This window comes from Centruroides vittatus, unplaced genomic scaffold (assembly GCF_030686945.1).
Source record: "Centruroides vittatus isolate TY-2023 unplaced genomic scaffold, ASM3068694v2 contig_506, whole genome shotgun sequence".
In the NCBI taxonomy this organism is placed as follows: Eukaryota; Metazoa; Arthropoda; class Arachnida; order Scorpiones; family Buthidae; genus Centruroides; species Centruroides vittatus.
Genome location: NW_027122293.1, coordinates 212,280 through 231,612, shown reverse-complemented (window position 1 = coordinate 231,612; position 19,333 = coordinate 212,280). Strand labels below are relative to the sequence as shown.

The 19,333-nt window shown below is 30.5% G+C and overlaps 1 protein-coding gene across 2 annotated transcripts in view; it reads left to right on the top strand.

The window, feature by feature from the left end:
* LOC136978344 (solute carrier family 15 member 2-like) overlaps positions 1–16,337 on the top strand; it is a 101,374-nt gene extending 85,037 nt beyond the window's left edge. For both annotated transcript variants that reach the window (XM_067274050.1, XM_067274051.1), the window contains 7 exons: positions 1,735–1,845; positions 1,962–2,135; positions 7,632–7,837; positions 10,063–10,171; positions 12,586–12,717; positions 14,672–14,779; positions 15,951–16,337. In XM_067274050.1, the coding sequence (XP_067130151.1) occupies positions 1,735–1,845; positions 1,962–2,135; positions 7,632–7,837; positions 10,063–10,171; positions 12,586–12,717; positions 14,672–14,779; positions 15,951–16,136 (1,026 nt within the window). In that variant the 3' untranslated portion in view covers positions 16,137–16,337. The remainder of the gene's footprint in view (positions 1–1,734; positions 1,846–1,961; positions 2,136–7,631; positions 7,838–10,062; positions 10,172–12,585; positions 12,718–14,671; positions 14,780–15,950) is intronic.
* The last annotated feature ends 2,996 nt before the right edge of the window (positions 16,338–19,333 follow it).

The following is a 19,333-nucleotide window of genomic DNA, read 5'->3' as shown; positions in this document are numbered from 1 at the left end:
AATTATCATCAGCTGATATTCTTTTCATAAGAAACAAACTCTGCTACATTTTATTTGCAGGGTCTGGTCTGTAGAGACCTGGAAAGTCAGGGAATAAGATTTTTAACAGAAGAAAGCGGGGGGATCTGCAAATACTGCGGAATCCATCTGTCACACTCTCTCCTTTTTGATCTGAATGTGTCTTTAAATTCTCTTCAGTATAGGGGGGTGTACAAAAATTGGAGTGACAAAACAAATTGCAAGATTTGTCATGCTTACATCTCATAAGAGGTTTACATCTGTATTTTAAATCGTGGCTAGTGGGGGTGTGTAGCCGTGCGATAGAGGGGTAGTGGTTGTGCATGAACACCAAAAATGCCGACGTGATAAGCGATTTCTTATGTTTAAATTATTTGAATTTCCCACCTCCTTGCTTTAAGAAAATTCGATTTTATGATGCAACATGAGTCTTTTTCTTATTTAAATAAAATTTACAAATTAATTTAAATCATGAATTTTTTATATGATATAGAAATGATGTAGCTAATTACGTAATCAATATTACATGAAGTTTTTCATTTTTTGTAAGTGAATACAGTGTGTTTTAATAAAAAAATTTATAAAATTGTGTACAAAATGGGGTTAAATAGACTTGGTTGAATATTACATAAAGGAAAAGGGAAATACAGAGACATTAATAAGTCAGGGAATAACAGTGGCGTAGCGAGGGGGTGCAAGGGGGTGTATCATGCACCGGGCGCCACTTGCAGAGGGGTGCCCAAATGGTCTCCAAGACAAACTATGTGTTTCTGGAGGGGAGAGGAGCGCCAATAAAGTGTCGGGTGCCAGTTATGCCCCGGGTACCAGTTATGTTCACTACACCGCTGGGGAATAATGTCATAATTGGTCATGGAAAGTCAGGGAATCACAGATGGAATTACCTGTATGGACCCTGTATTTGTAAACCTCTTTAAATTGCAATATGTTTTCTGTGTTATCTGTTATGCTAATTATATAAATATCATTTGAATTTTATTTAATGAAAAATAAAATAAATAAGTAACCGTCTTTATTTTTTAATTAAATTAAAAATACTTATTTTTAAAATTAATGCTATGACATATTACTAAATATTTATTTGTTCTCACTTGACTACTCCACTGTACTGTTACTTTAATACTTTTTCTTTTTTTAACAGTTTTATGTTTAGCATGCTATAATTCTATTAAATGGATATTTAAGTGTTATTTATTTTTAAACAATCAGCTAAACTTTTTCTCATTTGTATTATATTAAATTAACTTAATTCCTTCAAAACAAACTAATTTGCATTCTATTGGTTATTTGATGATTTAGTGATACTCATATGTTCTAGTTCTTTTACCTTCACATAAAACTTACTGTATAACACACCTCATGGGTGCTCAGTGACAAATTTCACAGGTAAAAATCTGTTTGTTTGGTCAGACACTGCTTGTGGGTTACTCTACTTCATTTTTTCCTGCAGACCGTACTGGCATGGGTGGTTCTAAAGGAAGCTTATGCTCCTGCCAGCATTGGTCTATGATACATTGGAACTACTGAGCTCTCTCATCTCAACAAGACAGTGACTTCTGAGAGAACTATTATTATTATTATTATTATTATTATTAGAATAAAAAACTATTTTAAAAGCAATTATTTTAAATTTTATTATATTTCTTAATAAATAATAATAATAAAAATTTTTTGTAAATTATTTTTATATTTTTTAAGAAATCTTTACCAGTTTTACCAAGTGAAGGTTTATCCCGAGTATCAGTGATTAACACTTTGCCATGCAATATAAGCTTAAGTAGTTCTCTGTCTAATGTTTCTTTTGTTGAGGTAAATAATTTTTTAATATTCACTTATTTTAAATTGAAGTTTTATATTAATGTTGGAATCTGCTGTGTCTTTTATGGACTAATTTATTTTAAATTTTCTTATTCTTATTTAAATAGATGATAGATCTGAAAGACATTAAAACCAATCAGTCACATGAAATGGAATTTTTTGCTACTAATTGCAGTTATTTAAAAACAAATTCACTATCTTATAATTTATTTACAAATGATGCAGAACCTGTGAGAGTGATGATGATTACAGATATTAATAATCATCTCAGTGTTTATGAGGTAAGATTTATACAATTATATTTTTATTAAATATATATAAAGAATTAAATGTGAAAACAAAAATGTGATAAAATTCTTACCTATTTGAAAAATAAACACAAATATAGATTTTTGTTTATATATACAAAATTACTACAGACAAAAATAATATCAACAAGAACTTAAGCGTCGAAATTCGTAAAAGCTGGTTACAACTATTAAATAGAATATCATAAAAAGTATATTTATATAGTTGTAGGCATGGCTGTGTGCAGCATTCCAGGTGGGAGAAGTTACACGCTGTGAGACATGCGGGGGAAGCAGTCAAGTTAGCAAGGAGGGGAATGTAAGTGGGAAAACGTAGTGCGGAAGGTGCCGGACAGATGCCCACCAGATGCAACACACATACATTACGTAACAGACTGATGAGGGGCAAAAGCCTGAAACGCATCTCTGTAATGTAATGGATTAAACAGATGAATTTGCCAAGTATCTATCAGGTCAGTCCATAAGTTCCTGCGCATTTTTATGACCTTGAGAAAAATCTTGTTTTGCTGTTAAAAATGTCAGTCTAATGTGATAATTTTTACATCGAAGTGTTAAATTGGATCTCATTCATATAATACTGTTCAGAATTGTGAACATTTCAGTTGTTTACTTTCGTTAAAATGGAAGTAACCGACGAATATAAAAGACACGTTTTATACTTTTTATTTTTAAGTGGTGAGAATGCTACAAATGCAGCCAAAAAAATAAATACTGTACATAATCAAATCGTAATTAGTTCAAGGACTGCGCAAAAGTGGTTTGAAAGATTTAGAAACAATGATTTTAGTGTGGAGGATAAGGCTCGTACCGGAAGATCTGTCGACTTCGACGACGGATCTTCCGGTACGAGCCTTATCCTCCACACTAAAATCATTGTTTCTAAATCTTTCAAACCACTTTTGCGCAGTCCTTGAACTAATTACGATTTGATTATGTACAGTATTTATTTTTTTGGCTGCATTTGTAGCATTCTCACCACTTAAAAATAAAAAGTATAAAACGTGTCTTTTATATTCGTCGGTTACTTCCATTTTAACGAAAGTAAACAACTGAAATGTTCACAATTCTGAACAGTATTATATGAATGAGATCCAATTTAACACTTCGATGTAAAAATTATCACATTAGACTGACATTTTTAACAGCAAAACAAGATTTTTCTCAAGGTCATAAAAATGCACACGAACTTATGGACTGACCTGATATAAATTCACCAAGTCGTGACACCAAACAAAACAAATATAGATATTTATCCTATTCAGTTAAAAGAAAAATAACATTCATTTATTACATGAATAATTGAAACAAAATAATTAATCAATAATTCTGCTGATTATTAACAATACAATTTACTAAAAGTATATATCATTTTCGATTCAATAATAATTTTACTAAATAAAAATTGTATTCATATAAATAGTAATGCAAAACAAGTTTTTTTCTAAGCATTTATTGATATTACCAGTTTTTTCTTAAAATAGGAATTGTAACAAAAACTATACTTTTACTTCACAGTTGCTATTTGATATCTTAAAATGTATCAAAGAACAATGTAGTACCTCCTCACTTCATCTATACCTTTTTGTTTTCCAAAAATAAATGATCCAACTTTTTAACATGAATAGATATTATTTTTAATTACTTTAGTGAATCCTGTATTCTTAAGAACTGCTAGCATTATTTTAATATAATTTGTTTTGATTTAAATTCATTGCATGTCTTAATAAAAATTGCTGATATTTTTTGTTTCTACTACTTGACGTTAATTATATTTAATATTTATTATTATAACAAGGTATTTGTAATTTTTTTCCAAATGATTAAGTTAATGCAAATTATAAATCTAAACAATTTTTCAAGAACAGCCTGCATTCCAATTACATTTTGGAATTATTTTTATTTATTGTAATTACTAGAAACTGTATTCAATTTCTAATAGTTAAAAAAAAACAAAAATAATAAAGCCAATATTGTGGTATTATGAATAATGAAACTCTTATCAAAGTTATCAGATGCTGGTCCAGAAGTTTACAGTATAATGAAAGAGGAAGAAAAAACATTTTTTTTTCTAAACATGCACATTATGAAATATGTCAACCATCTCGAGTAATATAGAATGAATGGTAATTCATAAATTACCATTTATTCTATATTTCTTGAAACTAGCTCCAGTTATTAGTCCTTGTTGAAGAATGAATTTTCCATTCTCAAAAAGAACTATTTCTGGAGCTAGTTTCAAGAAATTGCAATTATTAACATTGCATAATGAAAAACAGAGGAATTAATATGCATTTATAAATTAAATGCATCAGGGATATCAAATTAAGTTCATTCAAATGTCTAACGTTAAGAAATATTTATACAGTAGACCCCCCTATAACACGGTAGATACGTTCTATGTTATATGAATTCCATGTTGTATGAGTCACTTAAATACATGAGCCAATCATAGCCTGGCACGTGTGCAGTTTAGGGGCTACGGCTGTTTGAAAGGTTTTCTTCCATAAAATTAACCGATTCTAGACTAATTTGACTCTACATTTCCAAAATACATATAATTTTTTGGGAATAATCCATATAAACTATGCTATAAACAAAAAATTGTATGATTACTTACCGAGTGTGCACCATTTGACGACACCATTGCTTAAGCTTGTTTACGTCACGGAGCGGCTCGTCGAATGGCGGGCGCGTGTTTCCTGATAAGTTATTTTTCTGCAAAAAATTCACTGAGCTTTGGAGACATCATTAATATAAATATAATTTTTATGGCCGTTAAATAATAAATGGTTTTTAGTAGGTCCGCTGCTCATTTAAACTCAACGGTTTGTGCAATGTTTGCTATTGGTCCCGATTCGACCAATCCTGTTGCAACACGAGTCGGCGATGACATTTTACTGTGTTATACGAGTCTCTTTTAGCATGTTATACAAACACAATCGCAATTTTTTCGCAGTGTTATACAAATCCGTGTTATAGATGGGTCTACTGTATGTGTAAACAAATTTATTCTTTGCAAATTAATAGGTTCAATGTAAATTTAGAGTTATGTTTTCTCTAGCTGTTTTTGATGAGTGAATTTCTAATTTGTAACTCTATTATCATCAGTGTTTCTATGATCTCAAGATCATTACATTCTTACAATACTTACTCTAATATTGACAAGTATCGTAAGTATCTGAGGATGATATTAGATCGTGAAACCAGTCTGTTTCATATTCTCTTGAAAATGTAAAGGAAAATATGAGATATACCATTCATACTGATAGTATGCCTAAAAGGTCAAATTTATTTTTATCTGACTATTTTAAATTTTCTTTAATTAATTAATAATAAGTATCAAATCTTCAAAATAAAATAATTATTTCATATAAAATCAATAAATAATCATAAAATTCATTTGTTCAGTTAAAAGCAGAACCACAAACCAATAGTATATATGAAAGTATGGAATTGTGGGATAAATTAGCATTAATACAGTAGAGCATCGATTATCCGACCCCCGATTAACCGACTTATCGGTTAACCGACCGTGTTCTAGTCGGCAAATTCAAATGTCCGCTAGTGATGTGGCACTACAATATTTGGTTATGTCTTGGCTACTTTAATATTATTTTTGTTAAATTTTTGCATGTTTTAGCTGGCAGCACTGGCTCGACCATGAAAGGGAGGCTAGTATTTAAACTAGACCTAATACACTATACTAATAATGTATTTTTTCATACTTTTCGGTTATCCGACTTTTCAGTTATCCGACCAATCCCAGTCCCCAATTTAGTCAGATAATCGATGCTCTACTGTATATTTTTATAGCAGATTTTTAAAATTTTTATTTATATTAATGTCAAACTCATTTTAACACAGTGTGAAATTAAGCAAACGGAAAATTTATTTTGATGAATTTATAGAATTGGTTTTAATATCATGGCTTTCACTTTGAATTGGCTCCACTTTTCTTCATCGATGAGGTTAAGATGGAAGATATATGTGTGTATGATAAAACTGCCTATTGTTTCTGCAATGATTTGTTGTGGTCAACTGATTTTTCCAGTCTAACTCCTGTGGATTGTTCCATTGGAGATTTGTCAAAATCTATACGTTACCCTTGCCAGAAAGTCATAATGGAGAATTTCATTGCGGTTGCAACTATAATGTCTCAAATGTGTATAGGAAGAGGTTAATTACAGACAGGACATCCATATCATAAATGAAATGAAAGGCATATCGGACTTTATGTCAGACAAAATTTAAAATATTTGGCTACATATATAGCTATGTAACATTTTGCTACATGCATAACTATAAATGTAGTGTACGAAAGTTGTAAAGCTACACTCTGTATAAATGAAGCTTCTGCATTCTGTCTGCAGCTATATACATCAAATTGAGAATATAATGAAACTAAAAATTTATTTTAAAATTGAAGTTGAATTATAAATTTATAACAATTAATATGACTTAAATCATAGGAATTCATTCAGTTCAGATATTAAGTTATACTGTGAAGTGTGCGAATACCGTACACAAAGAAACTGGAATTTTTAAAATCAGAATCTTTAATTCGCGTAACAGGATACAGGAATTTTTGTGGGATGCCAGCAAAAAAAATCTCTTTCCCTGACAGGTATATATATTAGTATAGTTACAGACACTATGGCGAGAATACGGACATATGTTAAATCTCATGACGATTCCTTTCTTTTTTTACAAAACAAGCAGTCTACTAAGAGTAATTAAAATATATGTATATCTTACAACTAAACTTATAACTAATTATAATTAATGTAGGATGATAGATAAATGTAGAAGAATAAAGTAAAGAATAGAATGAAAAAGAAAGGGATACCCAAATATTTCGGCATTATTACGGTGCGATATGTATATGTTGGATGGATCTCTTCTTAATCAGGAAAAATGTTAATTTCTTCTCTAAAACGTAAATTTCTTGACAGACGTGGACAAAAAAAATACTCTTGAACGTTTTTTCGATTGGGATTTTCCTTCTTTCCCTCATATCTCTTTGTCGTCTCCACGTGGTCCCAAAAACGTGGTGGGGAGCTACCTTTGGCGTGTCTTTCCTCGTCCAGTCCTAGCCAAAGAATGACCACTTGGTCCCCGTTCTACCCTGAGGGTTGCATACCGTCCCATTGTTCTTAAGAGACCACCTGCTGTTGCGCCGTTAAGCACCGGTTGGGAGAAAATTCCAGGAAGGGAAGATAATAGTAATAGGAAGAAGAAATAAAGAATAATATATATTCTAATATAAAATAAAATACAACTGTACAGTACAATAATGGCATTTAGCCACAATACACAATGTAGATTCAAATTGGCTTATAAATTAAATAATTAGAATGATAAATCAATACCAATGACAGCTTATAATATTTTAAATTTCCCAGAGTTGAATTTTGCAACAAAAATACATTTGTACACAATTCCATAGTACAGTGTAATTTTTATTTGTAGATTCCAGATGAATATGAAAAACCAGATAATGGTGAATCTAAAATACGTATTCTCTTTGCCTCCAGTCTAATTCCTCCAATAAATTCAACAATTACATTTTATTTGTCATTAAATGACAAAACCACTGAACTTAAGTCTAACTTCTCTGTCAATGAACAGAATGGAATATTTGGTTCCACAGATTATGTTCAAGTTGATCCTGGAATGTAAGTAATTTTAAGTTATATATTTAATTTTTTTTTGTATATATATATACTCCCATTTCATAGCTATTTTCTCCAATTAATACAGTAATAAATAAAGTTATGTATGTGAAATTGGAGAGGTGTTTGACTGATATTTCTAGTAATTGTACTTCTCCAGTAAAGAGTATAATTTAATAAAATAGGATGCTCTTTTCTTAGTGAAAAGATAGATCTAGATACATAACATACATATTATAGAGTGTGGTGGTGCTCTATAGTAGGGTTCAGCCACACATCTAATGTTAAAGTGCCAAATGGGACCATTAATGTCTCAAAGACCAACAGATCAGTTTGGATGAAATTTAGCATCCATGATAAGTCTTAAATTTTGAATAAATTTGTTGGATCATTCTGAACTTACACAATCTGAAACTTAGAATTTTTTCCACTAGATTTACAGTGTGAGAGATTTTTCCCTACACCAAGCTACCAAAAAATCTAGGAGTTTGCATTTGTCTAATAGCTCTTTCGAGAGTTGACCATGTCTTTTGAAAGTTTTATTTAAAAATATTAAGTATTTATAAAATTATAGCCTACTTTTTAAATGTTACCATTTCCTTGGTCGATCGTCTACCACGTGACGTGATGTTTTGCAATTACTTTTAATCTATTAGTTAATACAAGCCTAATGATTTAAAAATAGAATATTTATAAAATAGTGCTCCATTTTACTTTTGAGGTTCTTACGTTCCTATATAAAACAAGGGAACATATTGGAGTTATGTCAAATTTGACCCTCCAAGTTTTTTGCAAATCTCTATGTTTTTGAGACCTTTTGTCTTGTATATAGCTTTTGTCTCTTTGTTCTTAGTTTTTTTATTATATTTATTTTCTGGGACACTGAGAAAATCTGCAGACTACCACATGAATTTATCATGAGTTGTGAATGTCACATGAGTTATCATGAAAACTATTCTCTCAAGAAGTTATTGATAACTGAAAAATACTTGAAATCCCATGAAAAAATTGGTGAAACCAGGTTGAAAAAGTAGAGCTTAACAGAAATATCTAAATAAAGGAACCTTTTGAAAATTCTGGAATAAGAATAGTAGAAGCAGATTTGACAGTAAAACTCAACATGTGAATAAAGTGCACATTACACAGACTACAACTACAGGAAGTTTTGGAGGAAACAATCATCATGATAATAAATTGGAAAAATAAGTATTGTCACAGAAAAAAGCTTCAAGCTTTACTTTGTCCCTCAAATTTCCTTCGCTGATACTACTCAAACATGTTCTAATGTTCATTGACTTTAAGGCACAAAGTAAAGCTCGAAGTCTTTTTCTGTGACAATGCTTATTTTCCCGATTTATTATCATGATGAGCGTTTCCTCAAAAACTTCCTATAATTGTAGTCTGTGTAATGTGAACTTTATTCACATGTTGAGTTTTACTGTCAAATCTACTTCTACTATTCTTATTCCAGAACTTCCAAAAGGTTTCCATTGTTTAGATGTTTCTGCAGAGCTTTACTTTTTCAACCTGGTTTCACCATTTTTTTTTTTATGGGATATACATAATAGATCCAGTTTCAACCAATCAATCTTGCAACTGTAAGCTGAAAAGTAAATTAGATTCAATAATTAAACGCTGTTCTCCAACCCATATGCCACGATATGTGTCACGAGAGCTCCTCGGGTTTCTCATGGAAATGTTAAATATTTTTTAGAATTTTCAATAAGCTGTTTTTTAAAAATTTCATTTATCTTTCATTTTATTACCACCGGCTTTTATTACCATTTTATTAACATTTTATTACCACCAAAGGGAAGAGGTGGTATTCATTAAAATGCTAATTGTCGCAACATTTGTGACGTCAGTACACTCCCTCGCAAAAGTTGCATGCATTTATGCACATAGGCTGCACAACACTGCAGAAAATCTTGTTAGATAAAATTACTAATTTAATAAATAAATTTTTAAAGAAATGAAATTCTGAGTAGTGCTATTAATTGAGCATAGTCTTTACTTTGAGATCAGATATTGGTACAAGTTGCAATAGGATAAACCATTGTAGGAACTGTGGTGATAATATATTACTATAACTTTTCTTCCTATATAAATTAAATTAGTAAATTTTTTAATATATTATTTTAAATATTCTAAATTTATTCTGTATTTATAAAATTCAAATACTTTTATGTTATTATTTTAAGTTTTAACTAGGATTTTATTTATTACAGGTATAAATTATCTATTAATAATTATAACAACACAATTCCTCTTGATGATGTTAAATTAAATACGGGTGGAAGTTATATTGTTACAGTTGTTTCAGATTCACAAAATAAGGTGAGAATTTTATTTTTAAAATTATTTAACGCACTATAAATAATGTATATTATGAATAATAAATTTTAAGTATACTTTTGGTCTACATTGAATAAGAAATATAATATATATTCTTTATTTCTTATTTATAAATAAAAAGATATAATTATAATGTAATTAAAGTGTGTTAAAATAATACACTAGCCTTATTTAAACTATATAGGCATGTTATATTTTGTTGCATGAGTATAACTCATGTAACAAAATATAATATAACCTGCATATTCATAATAATAACATGAACAATTATTCAAATAATTGCATTTGTCACTTCTCCAAATCAAACAGAACTCGTAATTGAATTTTCTTAAAAAATTGGTAAAATATTGAACATAGAGATTGCTCTATTTTGAATGTATTTGTTTTAACGCACTTGATAATTTTTACAGCTGTTGTTGGTCGTATAAAAGAACAAAAATCAGGGTTTCCAACCTTTTTCATGTATCTTTTCCTTTTAAGAAAAAAGTTTATTCCTTCTATCCCTTCAATATTGTATATTATATGTTATACAATATTATATATAAACTAGCAGGTAGGCCCGGCGTTGCTCGAGCAAAAGTAACGATAGCGAAGATTAAGATTATTACATTATAGTCACAAAAAAGAGAGTAATTTCATCAACGAACTAAGTTTTTCTAAAGAAAAATCAAATTTGAAAATCGAATGTTCTAATATTGTTCGATTTTCACGACTTGTTCTGATTATATTGTTCAATTTTCATCGAATGTTCTAAAGAAGAAAGGTCGAGAAAAACCGAACTAATCTGTTTAAATTTGAAAATCGAATGTGTTCTAACATATTACTCTTTTTCTTTTTTCTTTTTTTTTCCAGCGCCCGTAAATCTTGCACGTTGCTTTCTCTTGTTCTCCATTGTTACTTAACACTTTGTTACTTAAATCTGGTACCCTTTGTGCACCAAATTTCAACTTTCAACTCCTAACCGTTTTAGCGAATATTAAGATTATTACGTTAGTCCTTATTAATAACCTTACCCGTTTTCACAGAATGCAAGAATTGAGTCCTCCCTGTTTCCAGACTAATTACAGAATTTTTAGATAGGTCTAAAAATATGTTCGATTTCCCGCAAAAACGAAAAAAACTGCATCTGCGTCTTGCACGTCGCTTTCTCTTAACACTTCCATTGTTACGTAAATCTTCCATCGTTGATGGAAGTGTTAAGACTTAATCCTGTCCCTCTCCCCTGTGGGAAGGAATTTCGAAAAATCCCTTCTTAGTGTGCGTTCTCGTGACATACCCTAACAGCGTACCAAATTTCAACTTTCAACTCCTAACCGTTTGGGCTCTGCGCTGATTATTATTATTATTATTAACTCGTCTCGATTATATATATAGATATATTGACCCATTGGGAAACCCTGACAAAAACATTTCTGAATACAATTTAATTTGGTTTCCAGAATTATGAATTTTTTCTTATCTTTTTTGAATATGATTTCAAGTTCAAATGTTATTTTTGTTGATCATAACTGAATTATACGTGATTATACATATCATACAAATACCACTTGAGAGCTAAATAAATCATAATTTTTATTAAAATTGATTTTTAAAACAGTTGAAATATTTTACATTCTCAGAAGTATCTAAATGTGTACAATATTCATTGCATATCTTTAGATAATAATACAGTCGAGTCTGCGTAAGTCGTCACCTGGATAACTCAACACCGTAGGTTAATTAGTCAGTTTTTGTGGTCCTGGCCGACTTGCATAGGCACTAATGTTATTAATGTTAAAAAACTCAGTTTACTCGACATTGTTTAACTCATTACCACTGGATAAATCAACATACTTTTTCTGTTTCACACTTTTTAGAATTCTGATAAGTCGACTCCCCTCCTGAAAAAATGAGTTCACACCATACAATAAACTGTGTGGTGTGAACACATTTTTCAGAGGGGGGAGTTGACTCATCAGAATTCTAAAAAGTGTGAAACAGAAAAAGTATGTTGATTTATCCAGTGGTAATGAGTTAAACAATGTCGAGTAAACCGAGTTTTTTAACATTAATAACATTAATGCCTATGCAAGTCGGCCGGGACCACAAAAACTGACTACATAACCGAAGAGTGTCGAGTTATCCGGGTGACGACTTATGCGGATTCGACTGTAATTCAAATCTTAAAGATGTAAAAGCAATAACTTTATATATGGACTTTGATTTTAAAGCAGAATTATTTTTAAAACTTTAATATCTTATATTAACAACATTAAAATTTGGTGTAAATAATTTTAGTAATTTCAAAATATAATTTAATGTTTGAATTTTAATTTAAAAAATTTTAAATAAAATAACTCATTGAAAATTTTTTCATATTTACTTTTTAATTGAATTTCAATTTTGTTTCTTTATAGTATTTTGTAAAGAATAATGTAATAGTTCAGCCTAATTCAATCTCAATGTTATATCAAATACCACAATATGTAATTATGACTGCTGGAGAAATTATGTTTTCAGTTACTGGATTAGAATTTTCTTATTCACAGGTAAATTAAAATATTTTTTTTTATAATTAATTCTGTACACAAAGTTCATTTTGTTCTTATTTTATTTAAAATGAAAATATTTTTCTGGACTATATCAGATAATCAAATGAAAAATTTACTCATGAAGAGTAGATTTGGCAACATGCGAACCAGCTATGCTTGTTACTGCCTTGCAGTAACAATTGCTACCGAGGATGTGGGTCTAATGTTATTGCTCTGGTGACTTAAATGGTTCATTCCATCTGACGATCATAGTCCATTATTATATCTTTCAACTGCTGCACCATTCTAAACATTTCTGCACATTTCTCTAATTCTTGAACTTAAAGTTGTGACTCTTTTTTCCTTCTTCTTTAAACTTTTTGGGTGTCAGTTCATCACAATGCTCTTCTATGCAAGTTTTTACTTTATGGGCCATATATACTCTATGTCATTTTTACCAATTTGTCTCACTGCTTCTATGATTTTCCTGACCTCAACATTGTTGTTAGGTTTTTCTTTGGCTTATCAGAGCTACCAGTATTACAACATTTGCATTTTGGATTCATGTTTGTAAAGTAATTAGCATAAATGAAATAAAGTGCAGCACCGATATCACGTAGACATGATGTGTTTAAAAGCAAGAACTCAAAATAAAGACTGACACAGGTCCCAGTGTTTAGGGCAAAACAAAGAAGCAAGTTATAGTAGCATTTTTCTAGAACAAGAACAAGCATACTTCATACATCCAGAAAATGCAATTAAAAACTTTTATTTATGCATTTTCTTTTATTTTGGATTGCCAATGTTGTAAACTTAAAACCACATGTGACAGGGTTTTACGTTATGATATAAAGGTCCTTTGTATCATACCTTTGTATCATAGAGTAAGACCCTGTCACGTGTGTAGTCTATGATACAGGATATTTTTGCATAAACTATAATTTTAAATTTTTAACTATTTCTTTATGAAACTCGCCACTATGAAATTCTCTGTTCTGCAATATAATGCATCTTCCATTATTACAACACTTATTTTAAATAATAATAATCTAAAACTACATTTGGGAATTGGTGGCATGTGACAAGTGAGTTAGATGCCAAAAATTGGTGGTATAGCCAACTCTACTCCTTGTAAGCAACATTTTCATTTAATCTTCTGGTAGAAATGTCTGGTTTACAAACTAAAACACAATTAAAATGAGTCGATATCAAAGCAAACTCATCTCCTTCAACATCAAAGCAAATTTGCCTGCAATCAATCACTGGACTCAATGTCAATCTTTTTGATGAAATGTGGGCAGTCCATAAAATGAAGAGCATATTCAACTTGTTGGATATTTTCACTTAGTGACTAGAGACACTCATGTGCAATCATCATCAGTAGTCAAAAGCAGTCAGTCATATGATATAAAAACCGATTTCTTTCTATACATCAAAGCAACCATATCAATTTATTTTCACTGGGCTGAAGAGTTATAATGATATAATATATATTTCATTCTGTAGTTATTCTGTGATTTATGGTATATAATTTATTTCTATTATTATTACATGTTAAATATTTAAATTGTAAAATAATCAGACATTTCTGTAAATAAATGATAAAGAACTGTTATAATTCTGGTTACCAGACAGATTATTTAATCAGAAATGTTTTTGACCATGTCTTTAGTAATCTGTTTATTTTGTAAGCTGAAGATGGCCAAAGACATTGTCGAAAATCTTTTAGTGACCATAATTGTAGCAGTTATTTGTCATTCCATTATTATTATTATTATAGTGTCAAGTTTTGTTGACTCACAATTTCTGTAACTTTTTAAAAATTAACTTATCTGATATTTTCTCTCTTCATTTAATTTTATTTTTTCATAATAAAAATATTTCAAATTCAGTTATATTTATACATAACAATGTGAAAATAAAGATTATTTATATGTGATATATTACAGATTATTATTTAATTATTGATTAGGCACCTAAAAGCATGAAGTCTGTTTTACAAGCTGCTTGGTTATTAACTGTAGCTTTTGGAAATATCATTGTTGTAATTGTTTCTTTAGCAGGATCTTTTTCAAAACAAGTAAGTAAATATAATACATTAAACATAAAATTCTCTTACTCGTGTTAATTGTATCGAAAAAATAGTATAAAAAAAATTCAGCATTATTTTAAACGACGATTTGACGGAAAATAAATTCTATTCGGTTTTCGAGACTAAGATTCAAGTTTTGAAATGTTAATCAGCTTACATAGATTTTTGTAATATATTAATACAAAATTTAATCATTTTAACAAGAATATTTTATAAAATCTAAATTTTGTTTAATATTAAAATATAGTAATAAAATAATAGTCAAAAGTTTTTAACTTTTCATTGTGCAAGTATATCTTTATAATATAAACGTTATTTGACAGTCAGATGGCTAAGACAGTAATCGGGCTGCTACTCCGAGAGACCTGGTTTAAGTTTGGATCAGACTTTCTAATTTTTATGTGTAGTTTGAGTCAGTGGTGAAATCCAAAACTGGGATTGGCAGCATGTCCAAAATGAAAACAAAAATATATTAGAATTTAAAACAATCTGCAGGATTCTTAATTGTTAAAGCATAAGTTGGCTGAGAGTCGTGGACGGCCGTGGGCACTAAGTTAGCTCCGGTTGGCACCGTGAGTGACCAAATTATTATATCTTCATTAATTAATTAAAAGCTCTGGAAGTGAAGATCGGATGGAGATCTTGGTAGTGTAGCTGACGATGAAACTGCACGGTAAGCAGGAGTTGTGAGTTTTGAGTCCTGCTTAAAGCTGATTCTCCACCTCCAGAGTATTAAAAATTAATTTATTTTCATGAGATAGTAGCCTAACTGTATGTCTTTAGCCAACTTTGTTTCAAATTATTAATTACGTTTAATATAACCCAATAAAAATCTGGCAGATTTGACAATTGAACTTTGCTAACATGAACATTCTTTGTTCAAACTACTATATTATTATTATTATTCACACATTCAGAAAATGCTATTGTGTAATTTTGGTAATGAGCTAAATTTTTCATATTGTACTGTGCATTTTAGTTTCCTTGTTACATATTAAATCATAGTAGAGTGTCTATTATATTGCAGATAGTTATTTTCAAGTAATATGCGGATTAACCGTGGCGCACGAACTTTCACTACCCACTAAATCGGGGGTTCACCGCATATCAACGTTTTAAGATTATTTATTTATTTACTTTATAAAAATTTTCATTTCAGTCTTACGAATTCTTTATGTTTGCTGGTCTAATGGTGGCCGACATGATGCTTTTTTCCTTAATTGCATATTTTTATAAATACGTAGAAGTAAAAGAAGATCAACTAACAAAACATAATGCAAGTGAAAATAATCATTCTAAAGGAATTCAAAATGCAGCATATTTAGAAGATTCCACATCTCTTTAACAGTAATTAAACTATTTTGTATTCATTGAAAAATAAGTACTAATGAAAACTTTTCTATCTTATGCTATTTGGAAACATTTAAACACAGAATTTTGTTTACACATTATTATTTATAAAGGAAAATGTTATTTATTGAATCTTTGTGAATATAAAAATGAGAGTTTACTGTATAATAAATAAAAGAAATATTTATACAATTAATTGTATCGATCATTGATTATAGAGATGCGTTATTGTTAACGAGAAGATTATAAAAACACTAATTATTAAAGATACGTAAAATATTAAAAATGTTGAAGGGGGGATGAAAGAAAATATTACGGTTTCTTACACAGGGGTGGGTGGGGTCTAGAATGGCCTAAATCGCCCTTACGTAATTTATGGACGGTCCCTTATCTACGATAGCGTTCCATTGACGTTGGCTTCCATTTGAACAGCCACACGGCTCTGGCCAATATAGTTTGTCCAATTCCAGGTGGTGGTCCATATAGACAACACCGACGGTGTAATTCCTACTCACCGAAACAACTCTGGATTCACGGAAGTTCTATTATCTCTCAATTCTCGAAAATGTTCTTCCAAACCGGGAATCATAGAACGAAATTTTCAATTATTCGAATACAGTAGAACCTCTATTATCCGGACTAATTGGGGATGAAGGTAGTCCGGATAAGGGAAAATCCGGATAATCGAAAAAAATAATAATTGACAGTGCATATAGTATGAATAATTTTTATTTGTCTAGATTTACATATAGCTTCAATATTAAATTCTTTTTTATTAAGAAATTCAATTATTAACGATTTTTGTTTAAAGCTAGCTGTTCTTTTTGAAGCAGCTAAATCGCGAATACTTTTAACTACTCGGTTACATCATCATCGTCACATTCAACACATATTGAAATTTGTGCTATTGTTTTCGCAATGTCTCCTATACCACTTTCTACTGTTAATGGAATTTACTAATGGTCTTTTCGAAATTTTGTTCCATGCATTCCATCACGTACTGTACATAAATAGTGTCGCAATTCGCCAAGTGCAAATCAGCAAATTCGTACAATTTTGGTTTATTTTGAACAATCCGGATAATCGAGGTTATACTGTATTTGAAAAATAATGAATAGTTTTATAATTTCATTGGAAGAATCTACTAGTTGTAATGAAGATTTCCAAAATAACGTCTCACAGAATGTTCTGTGAGATATCACTTGATGAAATTTGATACTTCGGTCGAAAAAATCTAGCAGAACACGATGATACTTATATTTTGTCCGGATGATGCGTATACCTTTAGTTTTTTAATAAAATTTAAATTAATATAGACAGACGTGTTCTCGTTCCAGTATAGTAAGGTTCGCTTTGAATTCGGACGGGTTTTTTCATGGATTTTCATGTTGTCAGGCCCCGTCTCTCATCATAATGGGCTGGCTAAATGAGGCCCTCGGTGTCCACAGGGCGGAAAGAGTTTTAAAAAAGTAGCGAAAACTAGTAATGGTCGGTACTGCGCGACTCTCCCCTATATCATCGTCATATGGATGGTAGTAACATTTCTTTTGATTAAGAAGTTTTACGTTTCGAATGTTAAAAATAAATCTAATTTTTTATAAGTTAGAAAACGACAAAAAACATTTGAAATCTAAGCCTAATTTCCTTATGTGTGATAATCTTTTCGTCATTATCGCGATTATCCCACGCGATGTCATCCTTCGTTCCTTTAATCGAGAATAACGGGACGGAGAGAAATTCGATTGGTTCCCATAACGAAACAAGACAATTGGATTCACTAACTTATCGGCCAGCCCTACGAAGAAACAACCAAATTGGGAAAAAGAAGAGAAAAGGAGTCTGCCGGACAGTCTATGTAAACCTAATGTCATTAATCGGAAAAATCATCGATCGACGAGTTTCTGCTTTCACTCTCAAACTTTTAGCCTTTTCCAGATCAACAAGAAAAAGCATTTAACTTTGTATTGAACTGTAATCCAGGTGAGATCTAATGCTGAACTTTCTCTCTCTCTCTCTCGTCCAAATAAGTTACAGTACTAAGTACTTATCTCTCTTCAGAGAAATTGTAATTATATCAGTGGCGTGCCGTCATTGGAAGCGGTGGAAGCGCCGCTTCCACCTACCAATGACTTTCCCTTGTATTTTCTAAAATATAAATTTTCATATTTTAACGTACTTTGAATTAATTAAAATGCATATTTTATTATAACTGCATTATGTATCTTATTACAAATTTCTATACTATACATGTGGAAAAAAAACGATAAGATTGCTATTGTACATTCGAATATCAGTGGCGGGAATGGAAGCGCTTACGAGACAGCTTCCACGGCGAGAATAACTGAAGGTGTAAAGCAGCCAGAGGACATTGGCGCATGCGCTTTACAGAGCACCAACCTCACTCGGTTTAGCTGGTGGAAGCTACACACGTGTAACGCTTCCAACGATTCTATCCCTTGGCCACTGGGTAGGAGCTATGTGATTAAGTGAGTTGTTTTAAGATTTAAAAAGTAAAGAGTATTCAATGTTATTTTTATGTACGTTTCTTTGCAAAGTTGTATATAATTATAATTTTCTTTTAATTATACTGTAATTATATTGACAGATTTTCAGACATAAAATCTTTAGAATTTTTATCACTTTTAGATGTTGTTAATTTTAATATTATGAAAAACAATTTTTTCAAGCTTGTTTTAATTCTATAAATTCAGTAAATTTTATGGGAAATTTTTTGATTTATCTAAATTACGTAGCGAATCGCAGTATTTATATTCGTGTCCGGACTATATTGACAAGTAACTCTTAAACATAAAACGTATTATAATTAATGTTGATCCGAATAAAGACGTGCTAAAAGAATTATACGATTTAGTATCATTAATAATTACGGAACCATCTACCGGTGGGTCTGTTGAGCGCAGTTTTTCGATTACGAAGCAAATTCGTACATTGGCCAGGAACACTCGGTCGGAGGAAAAATTGTAGTCGCTGGCGTCGCTTTCGATAGAAAGAGAGCTTTTAAATACGTTGATGGAATCGACGACCAGCGGCTTTTATGATAAAGTAATTAACGACTTTGCGGAAGAAATCGCCGAATAGAGTTAGTTTACAAAAAATTAAAAAAACAAGTTTTTCTATTATTGTTTGTGTCATATCAATTTGTATTATGCATGTATTATTTGTACTTTAGAA